At 34.7% G+C, this 23,281-nt stretch overlaps 1 protein-coding gene and 2 long non-coding RNA genes across 3 annotated transcripts; 1 reads left to right on the top strand and 2 right to left on the bottom strand.

The window, feature by feature from the left end:
• Positions 1-75: 75 nt before the first annotated feature.
• Positions 76-5,572, bottom strand: LOC135834559 (uncharacterized). The gene is made up of 2 exons (XR_010556697.1): positions 5,187-5,572; positions 76-3,311 (listed from the first exon to the last, which is right to left on the bottom strand). It is a non-coding gene; the product is annotated as an uncharacterized LOC135834559 (long non-coding RNA).
• A 5,572-nt stretch (positions 5,573-11,144) lies between these two features.
• Positions 11,145-15,387, top strand: LOC135834560 (S-methyl-5'-thioadenosine phosphorylase-like). Its single transcript, XM_065348482.1, has 6 exons — positions 11,145-12,237; positions 12,323-12,489; positions 12,559-12,726; positions 12,827-13,082; positions 13,170-13,379; positions 15,039-15,387. The coding sequence occupies exons 1-6, from the start codon at positions 12,211-12,213 to the stop codon at positions 15,072-15,074; spliced, it is 864 nt and encodes a 287-aa protein (XP_065204554.1). The 5' UTR covers positions 11,145-12,210; the 3' UTR covers positions 15,075-15,387.
• On the bottom strand, positions 15,169-22,842 carry LOC135834561 (uncharacterized). Its single transcript, XR_010556698.1, has 2 exons — positions 22,481-22,842; positions 15,169-17,948 (listed from the first exon to the last, which is right to left on the bottom strand). It is a non-coding gene; the product is annotated as an uncharacterized LOC135834561 (long non-coding RNA).
• Between the last annotated feature and the right edge of the window lie 439 nt (positions 22,843-23,281).

The following is a 23,281-nucleotide window of genomic DNA, read 5'->3' on the forward strand; positions in this document are numbered from 1 at the left end:
AGTGTCAAAAAAAAAGTGTTCTGTCACCTGCAACTTTGGAGAGGTGGGTACAAATGAAATTTGAGTTGGATCAAATTGAGGAACGAGCAATGAATTTATTAATATAAATTAAAAGTAGAGGCATGTATTATATTTGAAGAGTGATATTCCAAAACTCGCTTTGTCCATTTTCACAACTTTTCAGGAGAGAGGAAAAACAGTTTCCCTTTAAACGGGTAATTTGGCTTTTTAGGCGAGTTTAGCACTTTATTTGGGCGGATTTATGATGTAGGAGTGTAGGTATACATTTCATCCACTAAATACTGCTGAAAAAAATTTCAATAAAAATGGACAAAGCGTGTTTTGGAACATTATTTTTTTTTAAATTTTTAGTGAATTGGCTATTTAGGTGAATTTAACACCTCATTTTGGTAGGTTGATGATGTAGGAATGTGAGTTAATACTTCATCTACCAGGTACCACTGAAAACTCAACTTTGATAAAAATGGACAAAGCGAGTTTTGGAATATCACTCTTCATTTGTAAAAAATTAAAAAAAAAAAAAAACAATAATGATACAAATGTAAATTATACACAAAGATCATTACATACTCGTAAGTACAAAAATATCGCCCCAAAAATTCAAAATATCTTAAAACAAAATATACATTTTTATTTTATATTCTTCATCCCTGAAAAAAAGCTCTCACATTGTATAAAAATTATTTAGGAAGGTAGGTACCTATACATTTTTTGAAACATAAATTTTTTTGAATAAAGTGAATCAATATGCGAATAATTCGTTCGAACCAACCCCCACAGATCAACAATTAAATACTATTTTTAGCACAATTTGGTGGTATGTAACTCAAACATTTCTGGAGTGTGAGCTCAAAAGTGTATTTTTGATCAATCTGGCGAATTCAAGAAAAAGAAGGGAAAAAATCAAATATCCAAAGAAGGTGTACGACGAGCGAGCGTTTTAATGAGATATTGTCTGATGTGTCCACGTCATCACTTGACTCGAGGAAGATCACAATTTGACAATTTTTGGGGCACAGGTGTAGGTATATTTTAATGTTGGAATTTAAACAAAAGTTGTTTATTCAAATTGAGGAATAAGCAATGCACTAATTATTAATATACGTACGAGTATTAGTATAAATATAAATTCATAAATAACGGTATGTCTTATAAACATTCTTTTAAAAAACAACAATAACAAATTCTTACAAAATTCTTTAGATACCTAAGTACAAAAATATCACTTCATAATGCAAAGTATCTTATAACAAATAGGTAAGCGCATTATTTGTATTTTATAATCTTAAACCCTGAAAAAAAAGCTCTTTCACACTGTATAAAAATTATTTTAGAGAGTTAAATTTAGAAAAATCCATGAAGATAACAATTTAATATTTACCAGGTAGGTACATACCTACTGCTGGAAATAAAAACTTCGTTTGAGAACATTACGATTTCTGCCTCACATCAAGACTGAAATTCCATGGTTGTTTCTGTTGCACCATTAACATTCTGCCGGGTAGTATTTTCCAGTTTATATCCACGCTTTATCAAAAAATCATTAATCATGGTATTATCAGTTAAGAAAACGAAAAATACAAGCACACCGTGAATATCAATGCTCAACTGTGCTACAATATCCATATTTATGGCTAGACCAAGAAAAGTGTACGAATTCTCATTCCCATAATACCCTAAACAAAGTTTATACAGCACGTAATGGATACCCATAATTATTAGCATTTTTCGTAAAACAGTCGGAGCATTTTCTGTGTACCTTGCAGATCTCCTTCCATCTTCATCCTCACCCTTGTTACACAACGTGCAAAACATCCCTACTAAAAATATTGCGGGCATGAAGAAACCCAAGCTCGCATCCAAGACGAATTTCATAAATTGTAAATTCTCAGAAGGAATGTCTGTAAAAGCCAAATGACTGGGAATTAAAGGACATTGGTTTTCATGGGAATTCAAAAAATTAAGATACATTATAGGCAGGGATATAGGTAATAAGAGGCCAAAAAAGAAGAGGATGGATAAGTAGAATATATTAATAGCTCCTTCGGATTTATTTTCGCATCTGTTGCACATAGAAAAGGCCATGTGACAAAATACAATCAAAATCAACGTCGCCCAGATAAACTGATAGGTCCAGAAAATTTTAGCTACATAAAAGGATACATACGAGATAGGGAATTTCAGATAGATGTAGGTAAGCAGCACGTAAATCACAATCAAACCTATGGAATAAATGTATAAAAGTTGGTTTGGCAAAATTTGAAAATGACGCTTATTGAAATTAAGAATCAGATAAATGAGTAGAAATGCTATGGAAGCAATAATGAGTACAAATTTACCCCAATATCCAACCTTGTAAATTTGTTTACACATATAGAATATGTCATCATTCCCAGTTTGGACTAAATAATCACCTCCGGTTAGATTTATTTGTGATAAACCGTTGTAAGACTTGGAACGATAATCGAAATAGAGCCCTTCAATAATGAAATCCATTTTTACGCAACTTCTGTCATTTTTATCGAAATATTGACACGATTTCAATCTGTCGTCTTGACCATGCTGATAATTTGTTACTAAACAAGGAATCACATAGTGTAACAACTTTATTGGCCAGTTCTTTTTCCCAGAGAACTCCAACTCTTTGAGATATGTTGAGGTTTTCAGTGTCAATCCATTGTTTACAAAATGTTGCGTCCATTTGTCAAGGTCATTGACCTCTGATGCCTTTATTTCAGAAGTGTAGTTCTCGCATAGGTCTACGTTTTCCATATATACAAATGTACGGGACCAAGAACCCCACCACCACGCCCAATTGGTACCATTGTACTCGTAGTTATTACAATAGCCGCAATATTTATTCGCGTAGGTAATGTTTGTAATGTTGTCTGTTGCTGGAGTGTATACGTCTAAATTCAAACTATCGAAAAGGTTGAAATGTTCACAACTTGTAATGATAGTTTCATTTGTGTAATTTTCGGGACACCTGTCTATGAATTTATATTGCAATACGTTCAACACAGGTCGAGGAAAAGTGCTGTTTTCTTTCAAGATGCTTATGTTACAAATCGGTTCTGAGCTGGAATTTACCATTTGGCAATATGCTGCACGTACGAAGCTTACGAGCCACGTTAAAATAATGAATTCCAACGCCTCCATCATTAATTCTTTTCCTTGTAGATCTGTCTTCGATGCGATAATCAGTAGAAAAATGAAAAAGCGAAAGCAGGTATAGGTAGATACATACGATATTTCGGTAATTCCTAGTCTTACTCAATTGACAACGGTCCCTGAAAAAAAAAATGGAGGAACGTTAACTTGACTAGTCTGACTATAAATACTTATGCAATGCATACACATGTATTGGATAAATTTTGAAAGTTTGAAATTCGTTACTCTCAGCTAAATTGGTTTATCAAAAAATATCTGTGTTCAAAGTCCTACGTCCCCTTTTTACATGAAAACTAACATAGGAAAACGTGGAGTGATTAAATATACGTAGTTTTTTTTTCTTCATCATTATAGGCTGTCAGTAGAGAGCTGGGCCTGTCAAAAATCTGAGCTGATGTAGAAAAAAAATTATTCTGATTTAAATTTTTATCTTGTGTAGGTACCTACTTTATGGACCCAAGGTGGAGAAAATTCACAAGGCATGAATCGGTACGTACCTAAATTATTAGGTCTCATTATGGTGCAATTTCGAGAAGTGGGAAAGGAGAGATAGTCTGCTCGAAAATTTTTGTAGGTAAATTGTGAATACTGCATTTGCCAATTTTAAGAAGGCCATTAGGCACCTTAGGAGGGTGATTTGGCCCTTGAAAGCTTTTCGAGTTGATATGACTGTAATGAATTTCTCTTTTTAAAATTCATGTCCATCCCAACAATATTAGAAATTGAGAAGGCAGTTGATACCTTGATGAGGTCTGGATGACAGTAACAATCAATGTTATGGGTATGTTGGTTTGCCATTTTCTTCCTTATATGTAATAGCCTAAGAAAATTAGCCGAAAAAAGGGGGTCATAGGGAAACGCTAGAGGGCAAGTTGAACTTTGGTATATACTGGCCTATTTTTGTACCCTGAACACGAATCCGTGGAGTCCGCACCTGTCCTAAATGATTTTCCCCTAAATGTGGATTTTAGCCCCCCAAATGAGATTTTTCAGAGGTTTTTCACCCCTACCTAGCTCCCGAAATTGTGGTCCTAGCCCAAAAATGGGGGATAAAAGTTGTTCTAAATCAAATTTCCCATCAGATGAGCTATGAACCAACGTCGTCCCCCCCCAAAGGGGTGGACCATTAGTCAATTTTGAAAAAATTAGCGAATAGGAATATGTGGGGGGAATCTGAATTTTGTAATACTGGTCTATTTTTGTACCCTGAAAACGAATCCGCGGAGTCCGCACCTGTCCCAAATGATTTTCCCCCCGAATGTGGATTTTAGCCCCCCCCCCCCAATGGGGATTTTCACCCCTACCTCCCAAAATTGTGGTCCTAGCCCAAAAATGGGGGTCCATAAAAGTTGTTCTAAATCAAATTTCCTATCAGATGAGCTATGAACCAACTTCGTCCCCCTAAGGCGGGTGGAGCTGGATTCAATCAAATATAGGGGGTTTTTGAATCTGAGCCATGATTTTGGGGGAAAAATCACTTGGGACCGGTCGGGACTCCACGGATTCGTGTTCAGGGTACAAAAATAGGCCAGTATTACAAAATTGAGATTCCCCCCCCCCGCATTTTCCTATTCGCTAATTTTTCGAAATTGACTGAAGGTCCACACTCCCCTTAGGGGGACGAAGTTTGCTTTTTTTTGGTTAAAAAATGTCCTTTTGGGAATTCCTCAGTTGACGGTCAAAAAATTTTACAAGGCCAGAATTTTCACGGAAGTATTTTTTTTTTTTTTTTTAATTTTGACTACAATTTGTGACTTTAGCTTCTACTGTGTGACATCTGAGGGTCCAAAAGTATTCCAAAATTTCACAGGATCTAAAAACAACATCTAACGTTGAATAGGTGAATAGGAATAGCTAATTAATTCGAGTAACAACTCCTTTCAAAGCCACCGCCTTAATGAAGCCGGTATACACAGTGAACGTTTGTGTAAGGTTCCTATTTTAAAGTAGTAAGCAAGTCTAGTTAGTTACAAAGCATTCAAGAAGATACTCACGTAAAAGTAGGTATACATCATCTGAATGAAACTGCACGATATGAATTCCATTTACGAAAAGTACAATTTTTCCACAATACACTTTGAAAATTTAGCAACAAAATGCAAATTTTCATCTCACGAACTTATCTAATTTTATACTTTGGAATCAACAGAGTGAAAAATTATCATTTTTTTGCGATAAAAATATAAGCTTACAATATATGTACGTAGAACCATACATAATAAATTTATAAAAATAATCTTTGCCAGACGAACTACATGTCGTACGTAATGAATGAATTTTATGCAGACAGTAAACAGAATTTCGTGCGCGTATACACAATTAGTTCGGTATCAACAGTCGTTTATAGCTTGGTTTGTAGCAGCTGCTTTCAAGGTTGCAACTCGCCGCCAACCTACATTGTATTATTATAGAATTTTTTGTCTTGATGCGATGTTCAGAGTAGACAGAATTGCTTTCAAGCAATCGATTGGCTGATTTCCTGTGGACCCAGCTCACGTCATTTTTATAACCAAGCAAGGTTGGCAAGGTTACATTTTCAAGTTTGGTTCATAAATAATTAATGAGTTATAAGTACCTACCTAGTTAAAGTACTTACAAATTTGTTATTTTCATTCAACTTAATATTTGTCGTGTATTCTTGAAATTACCACTTAAAAATAATGAGCTGCACATATTCTTTCATTAAATAGGTATGTAGTTGAAAAATGGGGTTCTGTTCCAGGATCTTAGTACCTTAAGGGAGAATGTCCCCCTCATACCTATTGGTAAAAATTCTTAGGAAAAAATCATATCATGTGACATATCGTTTGTTATGTTTTCAGTAGCGCTGAGTTTGAATCCAAACTTATTTTTTCGATTAGAGACCCCTAAATTCTGATTGCAAAAGCTTTAAAAAATCTGATCATGGCCCTATGGTTTCTGAGTTTTCATCACGAGGATCTCAAATTTTATAAGTGCATAGTTGCTATATACGTATCATGAAAATGTACATATACTTCCTGAAATGTTTTTAATTTTCAAGCTTCGTACAGCTGCGAAATTGTAGCATAGGTTAAGTTAATTGCCTGAATTTATTTAGGTAGACTAACCTATCTACATATTTTTCTAGGATCTTGGGCTTAAGTGATGAGAGTGGGGAAAAGTTGAACTTACGGACGTTAGGTAAGTCCTACCTAACGTAGTAGAGATCAATAGTAATTTGATGGTTAAGAAAGAACGTTCGATTTGTTGTGTTACGCGATCGCGTTATAATTAATTCTTTTCTTTTTCTCTTTTTTATTTTTGAATTATGTTTCGAGTATGAATAAAATGACTTAATTTCGAGTGTTAATTGTGTTTGAATTTTCGATAATGATTTCACGTTTATTACAATTGAATCGAGTCTAATTATGGAAGAGTAAACCTGTGTCACGTAAGCCAGTAATGGCGGTGCTTCGGCACACGCCTAGATAATGGTGTGAATTTAGGGCAAATTCTTCTTAGATAGGGCTACTATATAGTCATGGAAATTGACTCAGTCTTAATTTAATAAATCAAAATTGTCAAGGTAATGTCAGGTTTAGAAACTAATAATTAAATATATCAGGTATGATATTTTATTAGCTCTTAGAAATTTAGATAATCGAGTAAACGATTCAATTTCATAATGTGTCTAACATCGTAATTATTCCATTCGAATAATAATAAATGATCGAATAAATACTTATCACCTAAAAGAGGTTACGATCTCAACTTCAATTTTGGAACTTTGATAGGTATTTACCTATTTGTAAATAGTCCCTTTTGACTAACCTTTTTCGATGATAGGAAATAAATTACTCTCATGTTTAGACATTTTAATTATCTGAAGTATAGGCAGGTTCCTATATGTCACTTTCCTGTAAAAATACCCACTTATCCTATCTAGTTGTACCAGTCTAATTTCTTACCTACCTATTTGGACACGCCAAGCTTTCCCCAAAAATGAATTCCTTATTAAAAATGTTTAATCCTATACGACAAAATTTAGCAAATTTTCAAAAATTAAGCTTCCAACAGAGCTCAATCTTGAATTTTTGGCCAATATTTTTGAAACTACTCCGAGTCCGAATTATCGTGAAAACGCTGAAAATGTATAATCTTCAAGTTGCTTCAGTCTCGAACAATTTACTTTACTACCTATTGAAGTCCAAAATTGGGCATGATGAGAAATTTTAATAGTTGGATAAAAACTGCCTCACCTGCCCTGTCTCAAGAGGGTTTTAGGGCCAATATTGATGGCGATTTTTATTTTTTCCTAAAAAAAATATACTACAAAAATATTTTGAGCTAAATCGTAGCATCTCAACCTGCAATTTTGGAATTCTTATCTATGCGTTAAAACATCGAAAGATATATTTTTTTTTCTAATTTGGGGAAAATTTTGAAATGTTGTTGTGCCAATTTTTTTGGCCATTATCGTCACTCTCAAAAAATTAAAAAATTTGGTGAATAGTTTTTTTTCTTTGATTTCACTGAAATTTGTTATAAATACCAAAAAATTGACACATCTGCATTCCAAAATATCCCAATGGCCAATTCAGTTTGAGAAACTATATTATTAGATGTTTTCACTGGTGATTATGATTACCTATCTACCTAAGGAGGGATAATATTGCGAAGAAAAAATTTTCAGAATGTGAATTTACCCAAAAATAAACGATTTGTAAAATTTTCAACCTGTCAATAAAAAACTCCAACAGTGATCTTGGTTCTTAATGGCAATGACTTTGGCCGATGCAGAGGCAGCTGGACCAAAAAGTATTTTCTCACCTACAAATTTATAGGGGAAATATTTTTTGCACGACGAAAAAGGGCGTCATCATGACAAGCATTTTTTCGTTCATAAAAGATGAATGAACGACGAAAAATGAAGTTGCACGCCAGATGACGCCCGACAATAAAGTATTTATGAACGACTACGATTTAATAACGAGATAAGCAGTATTCACGACAAAATAATTTCATACACGACAGAACATTATCAGTTCAATTACGTTTATATTTTGTACAAATTTTAACCAATAATCAACTGAGGGTTTCTTTAAAAAAAAATTGAGTGAAATTGTGACTCAGTAGAAGAGAACCAAATTGACCTAAGCGAAGCGAGGGCAAAATCTTAGGGGAAAAATGAGAATTTTGAGGATAGATCGGCGATTTTGTCGGCAAATAAACGATAATTACGTAAATTCATGATTGTAAAAAATTTGAATTTTTGAAAACTGAAACTAAAATATTGTTGGAATTTTTGTATTTTCCTAACTTTTTTGAATTTCTCACAATTTCCCAAGTTTTTCCTACTTTCGCGGAACCGGAGGGGGGCAAACTGTCTCCTTAGCCCCCTTTCGCTTCGTACCTGAGGTCAAAAAACGAATGGGGGTCATCTATCAAGGTCCACAAACCTTTACTTCTATAAAGAGCAATTTTTTACATACCTACTTCGTTTTTTTGGTATCATTTTAATATTTTTTAAACGTTTATTTCTGTCGGTAAAATGCCTGTTTTTGATAGAAAAATTTTGTCGTGCATTGCCTTATATAGCAGTGGAAAGTAATAAAATGTCGTGAATTTTTTAATTCGTCGTTTGAAAAATTATTTTGTCTTTGGAGTACCTTTTATGTCGAGGTAAGCTCTTTATTGTCGGGAATTTCCAATTCAGTCGTGAAAATGATTTTTCTGGCGGGAAAGTGTCTATGCTTGTCGTGCTGACGCCCTTCTTTGTCGTGGTATTAAATCACACCCATTAAAAAGGTTGACTTTGAAATAAAAGAAAAGCAAACAAAGCTTGCAAAAATTCATCTTCAGAGAAAGTTAAAAATAGCATATCTATTTCATTGGCTTAAACCCTTAAGCACCTTCCGTCACAAAAGTTTCAGACCACCACACCCCCCTTTTTTTTTAGAAATCCCCCCTTTTCTGAAATTATAATGAAATTTTTTTTCTCAGCCCCATGTGAACCGATTTTTTAAATTTTTTGGTATGTTGTAAACATTCATAAGAGGTATCCCCACAAAAAATGTTAACCCCCTCCCCCATTTTTTCCCCTCAAAATGGCGTCTTTTAGTTTTGTTTGCGTGTTTTAGCAATGATCATGATTCGGCACAAAAATTCGAATAGCATTTTTAAATGTGTTTTTGACCCCTAAAAAGCATATATTTTTTTCAAAATTTTTTTTTGGTTGGCCGTGGTCAAAAATTGAAAAAACTTACAGGGGGAGGGGTAAAAATGGATTCTGGTGTAAATTATTGTTTTTGGTAAACGAGGTGTCTTTTCCATATGAATCGAACCCCCCGAACACGGATATGACGTCCAATCTTATGCTACCCTCATCCACACTCTTCCAGCGCCTCTGCCCCCTTCTTAATTTTTACTAGATATATCAAAAGTTGAGCTATTTTCGTAATATTGGTGTCGTTTCCAAATGAATCGAACCCCCCGAACACGAATATGACGTCCAATTTTACGCTACCCTCATCCACACGCCTCCAGTGCCTTAGCCCCCACCTCAATTCCTACTAAATTAAATATTGAGCTATTTTCATAATGTTGGTATCGTTTCCATATGAATCGAACCCTCCGAACACGAATATGAATTCCAAAATTTTCGGTACCATCATCCACACCCCTCCAGTGCCCTGATCAATCTTCTACAAATAATTTCTCGGGTTGTTATCACTTTTAAAAGTATGTTTCGCGATTCCATATGAATCGAACCCTCCGAACACGAATATGAATTCCAAAATTTTCGGTACCATCATCCACACCCCTCCAGTGCCCTGATCAATCTTCTACAAATAATTTCTCGGGTTGTTATCACTTTTAAAAGTATGTTTCGCGAAGGTTGAAAACTCAACGACATACATACAAAAATTGCTAAAAATTCGAGTAAAACAATGACCATCGTCGCAAGGTTCAAACTTTAACATTCAAGTTTTGAGGTTTCCATTCGTGCCAAAATGACAACCAACATTATGAAAATAGGTTTAGCGTTTCAAATAATAAAAATTGTGGAGCTGGCTGTAGCCTGAAAGGCGATGGATGAGAGTAGAGCTAAATTGGACTTCATATTCGTGTTCGGGTTGTTCGGCTTATATGGAAACGACTCCAACATTATGAAAACATCAGAACTTTTAATATAGTGAAAATTGAGTTGGGGGAAGAGACACTGGAGGGGTATGGATGAGGGAAGCGAAAATTTGGAATTCATATTCGTGTTCGAAGGGTTCGATTCATATGGAAACGATACCAACATTATGAAAATAGCTCAGACTTTAATTTAGTAGGAATTGAGGTGGGGCTAAGGCACTTGAGGGGTGTAGATGAGGGTAGCGTCAAATTGGACGTCATATTCGTGTTCAGGGGGTTCGATTCATTTGTAAACGACACCAATATTACGAAAATAGCTCAACTTTTGATATTAGTAAAAATTGAGAAGGGGGCAGAGGCGCTGGAAGAGTATGGATGAGGGTAGCATAAGATTGGACGTTATATTCGTGTTCGGGGGGGGGGGGGTCGATTCATATGGAAATGATACCTCGTTTACCAAAAACAATAATTTACACCAGAATCCATTTTTACCCCCCTGTAAGTTTTTTCAATTTTTGACCACGGCCCACCAAAAATTTTTTTTTGAAAAAAATATATGTTTTTTAGGGGTCAAAAACACATTCAAAAATGCTATTCGCATTTTTGTGCCGAATCATGATCATTGCTAAAACAGGCACACAAAACTAAAAGACGCCATTTTGAGGGGAAAATATGGGGGAGGGGGTTAAAATTTTTTGTGGGCTACCTCTTATGGATGTTTACAACATACCAAAATATTTAAAAAAAATCGGTTCACATGGGGCTGAGAAAAAAATTTTCATTGTAATTTCAGAAAAGGGGGGATTTCTCAAAAACGGGGGGGGGGGGGGTCTGGGGGTCTGAAACTTTCGTGACGGAAGGTGCTTAAGAGTACCAACCTTCCATGCAAATATCAACCCTGAAGCTCTCGGGGGCAAATTCACCATACTTATCCACCTATAGCCTTTTGGAATTTTAGAAAAAATATTATCAACGATTTTAGATCTACTCCAGTGTAAAACCGAGAAATAAATAATTATGAAGTCGAACGAAAATATTTCGAGCATATCGGAACATATTTTCTGTACCAACTCAAACCTCCTCATTCCGTTTATCAAAAATTTTACTGTTTTGTCTCTCTTTGTCTCTGTCTCTATACATATATCGATTCATTTAATGCTTGTAACTTTGTTTTTTCCATAAGTTTTTCTACTTCTACCTTTAAAAAAATTGTAGTAATGGTTGCGTCGATTAAGAAATTTGCGAAAAAAGATAATTTTTTTATTCTAAATCGGGAGAACCCTCTTGCCAGGTCCTTCGGACCGCGGTGGCGGTTGTTATGATAATAATATTTCAAAATTAATAACGTCGATAAAATTATAGCGTGGCGCCTATTTATTACGCAAAGTTGCGACAATAGCTCCAGTAGATATGTGTTTGTGAGAGAATCACGTGATCAAACTTACTGAGCGTATGCTCGACCGCTACTTGAGACTTGAGTACTTGTTGATTACTGATTAGTCATTCTTCGTTGTTCGAACATTGAGCATGTTTGTACTGCACATTTTAATCCATCGTATCTTTTAATGTCGTGTTTTTTTAGTCAAAATTTCACTCTTGCGCAATGGTGACTATTATTAAGAGGTACTCTCCAATAGATATGTATAACTGATTAGATTAGAACTTGACGTAAAGTAGGTGCCTAAATGAAATAAGCATACGTACCTAACCGTCATTTTATTGAGCTTTATCACGGACTACGGTAGTTCAGTTCAACATTCCCCAGTTGGAAGTACTTACTTATTACAGAAATAAATTGGCCATTATCCTAATCTGCAGTCTCCGACTCTTTCATTCATCAGTGCTCTTAAATCGTCAACTGTTTATTCAGAGGATCAATTCGTTTATTTCGATTGTTAATTCGATTCCATCAATATGCCTTCTAATCAACTTTGTTTTAAGGTAGGTAACGTTATCATTATCACAGCATTTATTCAGTCATTTAGTTTCTTTCTAATCGATTTATTCTGTATCAATTTGAATAAAGAAGTCGAAATATGACATCAAAGTTGGAATCATCGGTGGTTCCGGTCTAGATGATCCGGATATCTTACAAAACGCCATAGCAAAAGAAGTGAACACTCCATTTGGCAAACCTTCGAGTGCACTGGTGGAAGGAACTATCGGTGGCGTACCATGTGTAGTGCTTTCACGGTAAGCTTATTATTATTTGAAACGATTTAGCCAGACTTGAACGATTTTGAAAATAATATTTTATCACAGACATGGCAAGAAACACAACATTATTCCATCCAATGTGAACTTTCGTGCTAATATTTGGGCGTTGAAGGATGCCGGTTGTACGCACGTGATTGTTTCCTCAGCTTGTGGTTCGTTACAAAAAGAAATCGCTCCGGGTGATCTTGTGATACCGGATTCATTCATAGATATGTAAGATCTCGGTTATTATATAATTTATAGCTAGATATTTTGGAGTTTTTTGAACTCAGTAAGTACTGAACTGATAATCTAATACTTAATTGTTCAACAGGACTAAAAAACGAGTTTCAACATTTTACAACAATGATGGACCTTACGCCAACACCGTTCTGCATATCCCGATGGAACCGGCATTCTGTAACCGGACACGTTCTCTGATCGTCGACGCAGCTAAAGAATTAAATATCAAGTGTAAAAACGGTGGCACAACTGTGGTCGTCGAAGGACCGAGATTCTCCTCAATCGCCGAAAGTAAATTGTTCCAATCTTGGGGTGCTGATTTGACCAACATGACTATGGTTCCTGAGGTAAACCCTAATTGTCTTTCTTTTCTCGTATATCGAATTAGGGTATTACACCCAAAAGTATGATTTTAATCGAATGTTAATCCGTAGGTTATTTTGGCTAAAGAAGCAGGATTGTGCTATGCTTGTATTGCAATGGCAACTGATTACGATTGCTGGAATGCTAGCGAGGAAATGGTAAACGTTGAAAATGTGGTCAAGACTTTCAAGCAGAATGTAGAAAAGGTTAAAAATGTCATGTTACTGGCTGTCAAGAAAATAGCTGCTGAAGAGTGGAATGAAACTATTAATAACTTGCAGGTAGGCGCAAATTTTGGTTGTTCTATTAACGTAAGTATTTAAACTCCCGAAAACAAAAGCTTCTCGTTGTCTTAAGGGAATTCAAATATTTCGACGAAACTTTTTTGAGCATTTTTGAAGAATTTTGAACTGAAAATGGGGGCATGATTTTTAGCGTTTTCGAAGAACGTATCGACGAAAATTTTTCTTGAGCATTATTGAAAATTTTTGAGCCCGAAATTGGGGCATGATTTTTAAATTTTTTTAAAAGCTGTCACGCTTTTAATCAAAGTGGGATTTTCAGACAGAAAATCAATATTTTTCTAAAAGAACCTTTTTTCTAAAAAATGGGTTAGGTACATTTTCACAAGAAATTCAGATATTTTAATTCAAAAATGTTTTTTGAGCATTTTAAAAGAATTTTGAATCCGAGTTACGGTTTTTGAGATTTTTGAAGAGGGATGTGTAATGTGACTTATCAAAATTGCTTAAAAATTTCGGCAAAAAGCCAAAAATTCTCAACTGATTTTTTTTTAGTGGAATAGGGGAATTTTGAGTCTAATATTATGGGTCACGATTTTTGGGATTCTTGTAAAAGATGCCGTAACCTATCGAAATTTGAATATTTCGACGAAATTTTTTTAGCATTTTTGAAACGTTTTGATTTTTGAGCATAGAATTGGTCATGATTTTTGTGTTTTTTGAGGAAAAAAAAGTCGTGCAATCTAAGTATCAACTTTTTTTTTTAAATTTAGACGGAAATTTTTTGATAGATCGTATGACTTCTTACCTATTCAAAAATTCCAATAATCATGACTTGAGTTTTGACTCAGAATTCTTCAAAGCTGCTCAGAAAAACTTCGATACTATTTTTTAATTTTCACAAAAATTTCAATCAACTTTGATAGGTTGATGCTCATCTTTTTCAAACATTTCAAAAATCAAAACCCAACTTTCGGCTCAATATTATTCAAAAATGCTAAAAAAAAAATTGTCGAAACGTCTGGATTTTCAACCAATTTAGAAATGTCCCACGACGCTCTCTTCTCAGTTCTTCAAAAATTGTGACCCAACTTTGCGCTAAAAATTTCACTTTTTCAAAAATCTCACGGTGGTGGGTTGCATGATACCTTTTTCAAAATATCCTGAACATCGTATAGGTCAATTTAGATTCGAAATTTTTAAGAAAATTTCCCAAACACTTTTTCGTTGAAATTTCAATCTATTTTGATGGACTGCATGATACTTTTCAAAAATCTCAACGATCATGAATTACCCGATTTTTTTGGCTCGTAATTCTTGAAAACTGTTCAAAAAATTTTTTGTTAGAGATTTCTGATTTTCTGCCTAAATTTCAAGCCGTTTTTAAAGGTACCATCATTTGATACTTTTTTTTAACTTCCGAAGATCATGGTCCAATTCTCCAATTCTGAGCTCTAAATTTTTCAAAAATGATCAATTTTTAGGCATGAGCCTTTTCGAAAATTGGTGGTCTTAGGCTTTTACCCTCTATTATGCAACTGAAAAAAATCTAAAGTACCTACGTCTTTTCTAATACATATTTCAGATTCATATGAAGTAGGTACACAAGCCAATTTGAATTTTTTTGCTTACAAAAATTCAAGTACAACCAGTTGAACAGTAGACTAACGTTGGTTGTTTATTTTTTTACTTTTTCAGGACGTTGTAAAAGGCAGCATTCAAAGTAAAGAATAAGTCCGAAAGGTACCTACCTTGGTTGAATTTATACAGAATTGATTTACCATCCGTGGGAGTACCTAGTACTTACTCTCCACATTTTGATCCTACATTATTATCGGATAATTAACTTATAAATAAGTTTATAATAAATAAAACAAAATATAAAATTACGATGTAAATATTGTACTAGGTGCTTGATCTACCTACATACCATAGAAAATGTGATTTGTACATTGTACACTTATACAATAAATAAGTATAGGTACTTGAGAATATGTTTTGTAAAAGATAAATCTATTTCATTCAATATACAACAGCAGCAATCAAATTGGTGTTTTTTTTTTTTTTTTTTTTGTAGGTACCTATAAAAAAAGAGAAGTACATATGTAGTGAATCTCAAAATATAGATTGACTCTTGAAAAATTTTGAACAAACACCGCAACACAAAAACATATCAGGGTCAAAAAATGTATTTTCTCACATAGGTTTAGGAACATAGCTGCAACTTTGGATAGATACAAAATTCTACAGTTGGTTTAAATTGAAGAATAAGCACTGAACTTATTAAAATAAATGAAAAGAAATTGCATGTATTAATATACCTAAGTATATTTTGTTTAAAAATTAAAAAAAAAAAACAACAATGAAACAAACTTAAATCAAAAATATACAAAAAAAAATCATTGCATAATAAGTACAAAAATATCACCCCATAAATGCAAAGTGTCTTAAAACAAATTTATTTTTATTTTATAATCTCAAGTCTGAAAAAAAAAATGCATAGGTACTTAAATTGTTTGAAAATTATTTTAGACAGTTACAATTCGAGAAATTCATTTCATTAAATCTTAGAAGTATTTTTTCCCAATTTTCAAAATTATAATACTCGCACATAATTTTCTTATTTATATGTACTGACAATATGGAAATAATCATAACATGTTTTTACTTGAAATAAAATGCGGTACCTGGGTAACAATATGTATAGGTACCTACTTACTTATCAACAACTGGCAATTGGAACATTATTTGAGAAAAACACGATTTTAGTCTCACATCAAGACTGAAATTGAACAGTGGTTTCTGTCGCACCATTACAATTCTGTTGGGTAGTATTTCCCCGTTTATATCCACGCTTTATCAAAAAATCATTAATCATGGTATTCCTTGTTAAGAAAATGAAAAATACAAGCACACCGTGAATATCAATACTGAACTGTGCCACCGTATCCATATTTATGGATAGACCAAAAACAGTGTACGTATTTTCATTCCCATAATACCCTGAACAAAGTTTATACAGTATACAGTGGATACCCATAATCAACACCATTTTGAATAAAACCATCGGAGATTTTCTTATAGACGTTGCAGATCTCACTTGATCACATGACATATCAATCAGTGAGCAAAGTATCCCCACAACAAATAGTATAGGCATTAAGTAAGATAAGCTCGTATCTAAGACGAATTTCATAAATTCTAAATTTCCACGAGATACGACTGGCACAGCCGTATGCCCAGGAATTAAAGGACACTGATTTTCATAAGTTCCTAAGAAGTGGAGATACATTAGTGTTAAGGATACGGGTAATACGAGGCCAAAAAGGAAAGCAAGTAATGAATCGCATGCATTTATATTCTCTTTGGTTACACTTTCACACCGATCGCAAAGGCAGAACGCTAAATTACAAAATACAATAAAAATTAACACCGTCCAGAGGAAGTGATAAGTCCAAAAAATTTTAACGAGATAGAAAGAAACATCGGAAACTGGAAATTTCAGATAGATGTAGGTAAGCAGTACACTCATTATTATCAATCCTATCGAGTAAACATACAAAAGTTGGTTTGAGAAATTTTCAAAATATCTTTTATTTAAGTTCATGATTAAATAAGCACACAGAAATGCTACAGAAGCAATAATGAGTGCAAATTTACCCCAGTATCCAACCTTGTAAATTTGTTTACACATATAGAATATGTCTTCATTTCCACTTTGGACTATATAATCACCTCCGGTTAGATTTATTTGTGATAAATGATAGTATGACTTGGAACCATAATGAAAAGAGATCCCTTCGATAATGAAATCCATTTTCATGCAACTTTTGTCATTTTCATCGAAATATTGACACGACTTCAACCTGGTGTCTTGGCCATTTTTATAATTTTGTACTAAACAAGGAATCTCCCAGTATAACAACTTTATTGGCCAGTTCTTTTTCCCGGAGCACTCCAAAGTTCTGGAATATGATGTGATTTTCAGTGTCAGCAATCCATTGTTTAGAAAAGTTTGCGTCCATTTGTCAAGGTCATTGACCTCAGATGCCTTTATTTCGGAAGTGTAGTTTTCGCATGGGTCTTGGTTTTCCAGGTATACGAATGTAGGGGACCAAGTACTCCACCTCCACTCCCAATTGGTACCATTGTACTCGTAGTTATTACAATAGCCACAATATTTATTCACGTAGGTAATGTTCGTAATGTTGTCTGTTACCGGAATGTATAAGTCTGAATCCAGACTTTTCAAAGAGTTGAAATGTTCACAACTGGTAATGATAGTTTCATTTGTGTAATTTTCGGGACACCTGTCTACCATTTTATTTTGCAGTACGTTTGATACAGCTCGAGAATAAGGGCCATCTTGTTTGAAGATGGTGATGTTACAAATCGCTTCTGAGCTAAAATTTCCCATTTGGCAATATGCTGCAGGTACGAAGCTTGCGAGCCACGTTAAAATAATGAATTTCAATACCTCCATCATTAATTCTTTTTCCTTGTAGATCCGTCTTCGATGCGAAAATCAGGAGAAAAATGGAAAACCAAAAGCAGATAGGATAATTTGGTAATCCTTAGTCTTACTCAATTAACAAGGTACAGGTACCCCTGAAAAAAAAAAGGAGAAACGTTAACTTGACTCGTCACACTTTAAATAGGCACACGCCTACTCGTTAGGGTGGTACCTTAAATACGTGAGAAAAAAAATTTGTGATTTCTTCTGCTCCCAACCCCCAAAGTTGTGACCTCTGGTGAGGAAATAATTCCCGGTTTTTTATTTTTTCCATTTTTGAAAAACTCGGGCTGCGGGGGCCTCTTAATTTTCAAAAAGTTTCTATGTATTGAGTAAAATGAACTTTCATGAGGATATCTATTGACCCATCTCTAGAAAACCAAGTCGGTAACCTATAGAATATCTAAGATTCGTATTTTACATAGATTAAATTTCAGCTATTTCAGGGGGGGTCAACTTGGTTTTCACTTAAAAGAAACTTTTTAGAGATAACAGAAGTTGAAATTTTGAAATTTTAAAATCTTACAGTGAATTTATATTTTATAAAATTTTTGAAAATTGAGGTGCCCACCGCAGCTCGAGTTTTTTTAATATCATGGAAAAAATTAAAAAATAGGGAATTACTTTCTAACCAGAGGTCATCACTTCGGGCGTAGGGAGGAAGGAAAGTTTGAAGACCTTGGCTCCCAACTCAATCAGTTTATTAAAAAATTAAATCTTTGAATTTCAGTTCAAAATGTTAGTCATAGGTAATCTGTGTCTCAAAGTTGCAGATTCCCTTTTCTTATGAAAACGAGCAACATAGGAAAACATGTCTTTTAATGAATATAGTTTATTTTTTCATCGTGTCATGATAGGCTGTCAAAATCTTGATAATGTAAAAAAAATATATATATTCGGGACTAAATTTTCATCTTGGATAAGTAGGTAGTTAGTTTATTAACCCATGAGGGTCATTCCATGTCAACTCAACCAAAAAAAGGCGATTTTGAAAGTCATGTCTTTCGATTTCGCTCGAATTTTTTTAAAAATATATACCCACCCAGTAAGTAAAAACCCCGCAATTAGTTTTGTCCCAGCCCCCTCAGGGGGCGGGTGGGGGGCTTCCATTATTTTCACATTGTCTCGAGGTACTCAACTTCAGCAGCCCATTCCTCCAAAACTATGATACTTTGATCAAAACTGATTTCACAGTTCAAAAGGGCATTGCATTTAAAACTTTTTAAGCATTTTGAAATTTTCAAAAGTTGAAAGTTGAACTTTCAAAATGAAAGTTCAAATTTCAAAATGGTGCTGTAAGTGGGAGCTACCATTTAAAATTTTGAAAAAATTTCCATAGATGTACCTTCTGATGCTTTTTCGAAATATTTAAGTTTTGAGATGGGATCTCTTAATGGGCGAGGGGGACCCCCACCCCCAATTTCGGGCGAAACTTTCGAAAGAAAATCTGGGGTATGTGATACATTGAATTGTATGTTTTCGGCAACGCTGAAAATACGAATATGACGTCAGATTTTTGATTGGACTCCATCCATGTCCCCCAGCACCTCCTCAAAGGGGGTAAAAGTTCAAAAAAGCGTTTTGTTCGTGTGACACATGGAATACTATGTTTTTGGTGACGCTGAACACGAATAGACGTCAGATTTGTGATTGGACCCGTTCACAGCCCCCAGCACCTCTCCAAAGGGGGTGACCCCCAAAAATGGTTACATTCGTGTGACACATGCAATAGTATGTTTTCGATATAGCTGAACACGAATATTGCCTTAGTTTTTCGAATCGACTTCACCCATGGCCCCCAGAACCTCCCCCAATAGGTAAAAGTCCAAAAAAATTGTTTGGGGCCGTGGACGGGGTCCAATAACAAATCTCACGTCATATTCGTGTTCAGCGTCACCAAAAACATACTATTTCATGTGTCGCACGAACAAAAAACATTTTTGAATTTTTACCCCCTTTGGGGAGGTGCCGGGGGCCGTAGATGGAGTCCAATCCAAAATTTGACGTCATATTCGTGTTCAGCGTCGCCGAAAAGTCGAAAATATACAATTCGATATAGCACATGCCCCAGATTTTTTTTTGAAAGTTTCACCCAAAATTGGGCGTGAGGGTGCTCCCCCTCCGTCAAGAGTCCCATCTCAAAACCTAAATATTTCAAAAAAGTATCAAAATTTGCATCTATGGTAATTTTTTCAAAATTTCAAATGGTAGCTCCCACTCACAGCGCCATTTTGAAATTTAAACTTTCAAATTGAAAGTTCAACTTTCAACTTTTGAAAATTTTAAAATGCTTACAAAGTTCAAAATTCAATTCCCTTTCGAACTGTGTGATCAGTTTTTATCAAAATATCATCGTTTTGGAGGAATGGGCTGCTGAATTTGAGTACCTCGAGACAATGTGAGAATAATGGAAGCCCCCTCACCCGCCCCCTGAGGGGGCTGAGACCAAACTGATTGTGGCTTCCTTACTTACTGGGTGGGTAGATATTGTAAAAACAATTTGAGCGAAATCGAAAGACATGACTTTCAAAAATCGCCTTTTTTTGGTTGAGTTGACATGGAATGACCCTAATGATCGAGAAAATTCACGTGATATGAACAGTAAATCACTTGGACTCCCGACTTGCAATTTTGAGAAGTTCATTCTCCCAAAATTCCCGTATTTCTCCCTCTACTACATGTTTTTTCAATTTTTCACCACGGCGCACCGAAGCCAAAATTCGAAAAAATATGTAGTTTTTTACATGTTTGTCTATGTACATCTGGATGAAATATTTCAAAAATGCAAAAATATTCATTCTATACATTCCTGCTTTTGTTTTGTGATGGTGACGAATTTTTTAAAAATTTGTTTCACTATTAAAATTATAGCACGAAAAATGGTACTTCTCGTCAATTCGTTGACAAAATGGCGGGGGGGGGGCGGTTTCTTCACAGTTCGCCTACACATTGGTAAAATAGGTATCTCAAAAATTCAAAAATTTTCATTTTTTAGGTTTCTGATGGAATTATTGCAATAAGTGTAAAACTTGTATAAAACTTGTAATTTTTTTTCTCAAAAATGAAATTTCCAGTCCAATTTTTTGACTCCTTGTTATTCTACATAAAAAAGACTAAAACTGAGCATTTTTCAAAATTTTTACTCGCGGACATCGTGGTTCTATTTGAATTTTAAGTTTTTAATTCGATTTTTTTAGGTTTTTGAAAGTGGAAACACTGATTTTAGTACCATTCGTTGATTACCCTCTCAATGTGCTACAATTTGAAAAAAAAAATAATTCAAAATTCCATACCATGTACAACAGGAGCAATTTGCGACTGAAATTTTTCATTTTCAGCCATTTTGGAAAACTTTGAAGCCTCACAGCTCCGCCAAAAAAAATCGAAAAATGTCCGGTTTGCGTCATTCGTCATCGTTTGATGACCTCTAAAAATGATCTGATTTTGAAAAAAATTGAAAACCACTCGCGCAAAAATCCGCCGATTTGCATGGAATGGCCCTTAGGTATAGCCAATGATCAGGGGTCGAAAATAAATTTTAAAAAAGTGTATTGAAAATTTTAACTCGTAATTTTCACTGTTAAAAATCATAAAATAAGTCAAAAAAAACATTTTCAGGGGTAAATATCAGGGAAGGGAGGGTGAACATTTTTAAAGTAGTGCCTCTTATAGAAGGTCTACAGAAAAGTTGGGTCACATGGGGCTGAGAAAAAAATTATTGCAATTTCAGAAAGGGGGGTTCTCAAAAAGGGGAGGGACAGTGGGTCCGAAACTTTCCGCACGGAAGTTTCTTGATAGTACCTACCTTCCATGCAAGTATCAACTAGAAAGCTCTCAGGGGCCATTTCACCCCTCTGAAGTGTGTACCTAATGGTCTTCTTGGTTGAAAAATATACGAAAAGTCGTGAATTTTTTTGTGAAACTGAGGTTTTGGAATTGTCATTGGTTTGGAAAGAGAGTTAAATTGAGTGAATTTTCACAATTTTGAAAAATTTGTCGGGCACATACCCCATTTTCCCCCTCACTCTTGAGTACCTACTAAAAATTATCCGTAATTGCTGGGTGCTCGCCTTATGGGAATTCTCTCAGTTGACAGTTAAAAAAGTTGGCAAGGCCAGAGTTTTCACGATATTTTGATTTTTTTTAAAATTTGACTTCAATTGGTGGTTTTAGCATCTACTAGCTGCGTAACATCTGAGGGTACAATGTATTCCAATGTAGCAAGTGGGTACACATCAACATTTCAAAGTACATATATGTTAGTAAAAACAACATCTAAGTAAGTAGATAATGTAGAAAAGGTAATTAATAGATAACAGATTTTTTCATGGTGTCTTTCAGTGTTAATAGTGGGTCTGAGATACGTACATGAAAATTATTTTTATTAGTTTTTTGAGTTGTACTCATTCATGATTGTATTCTCAAGCCCAAATAAAATAAATCAATTTAGGTATTAGGAGCAATGAAATACGAGAAGGGAGGGAATTCATTAAGTATGCTGATAGCCACCGCCTTAATGAAGCCGGCTAGCCGGCATACCAAACAATAAACGTTTGTGTGAGGTTCGTAGTTTAATCTAAAGTAGTAAGTAAGTAGTTAGTTACATAACATTCAAGAAGGTACTCACGTAAAAGTAGGTATATATCATCTGAATGAAACTGCACGATATTATTTTCATTTACGAAATGTATAATTTTTCTACGATACACTTTGAAAATTCAACAACAAGATGCAAATTTCCATTTCACAAGCTCATCTCATTTTATACATTGCAATCAACAGAGTGAAAAATTTAACTTTTCATCTTTTTTGTGATAAAGATAATAGGCTGCAATATACTTAGAACCATACATAATAAATTATTTTTAAAAAAAATACTTTGCCAGACGAACCACTTGTTATACATATTTTTATATGATTATGAACGAATTTTCTGCAGACAGTAAACACAATTTCGTGTGCATGTACATACATATACAATCAGTTCGGTATCAGCAGTCGTTTATAGCTTGGTGTAATATGGCAGCTGCTTTCAAGGTTGCAACTCGCCGCCAACCTACATTGTATTACATACCTATTTCACTTTTTTTTGCCTTGATGCGATGTTCAGAACAGACGAAATTGCTTTCAAGCAATCGATTGGCTGATTTCTTGTAGACCCAGCTCACGTGAAAATGTATACTTCCAGAAATGTTTTAATTTAAATTTTCAAACTTCGTTCAGCTGCGAAAAGCTATAGGTGGATAAGTATGGCGAATTTGCCCCCGATAGCTTCAGGGTTGATATTTGCATGGAAGTTGGGTACCCTTGAGCCCCTTTCGTCACGAAAGTTTCAGACCCCCGACCCCCCCCCCCCGGTTTTTGAGAAATTTCCTCCTTTTCTGAAATTACAATAGAAATTTTTTCCTCAGCCCCATGAGAACCGATT

This window comes from Planococcus citri, chromosome 2 (assembly GCF_950023065.1).
Source record: "Planococcus citri chromosome 2, ihPlaCitr1.1, whole genome shotgun sequence".
NCBI lineage: Eukaryota > Metazoa > Arthropoda > Insecta > Hemiptera > Pseudococcidae > Planococcus > Planococcus citri.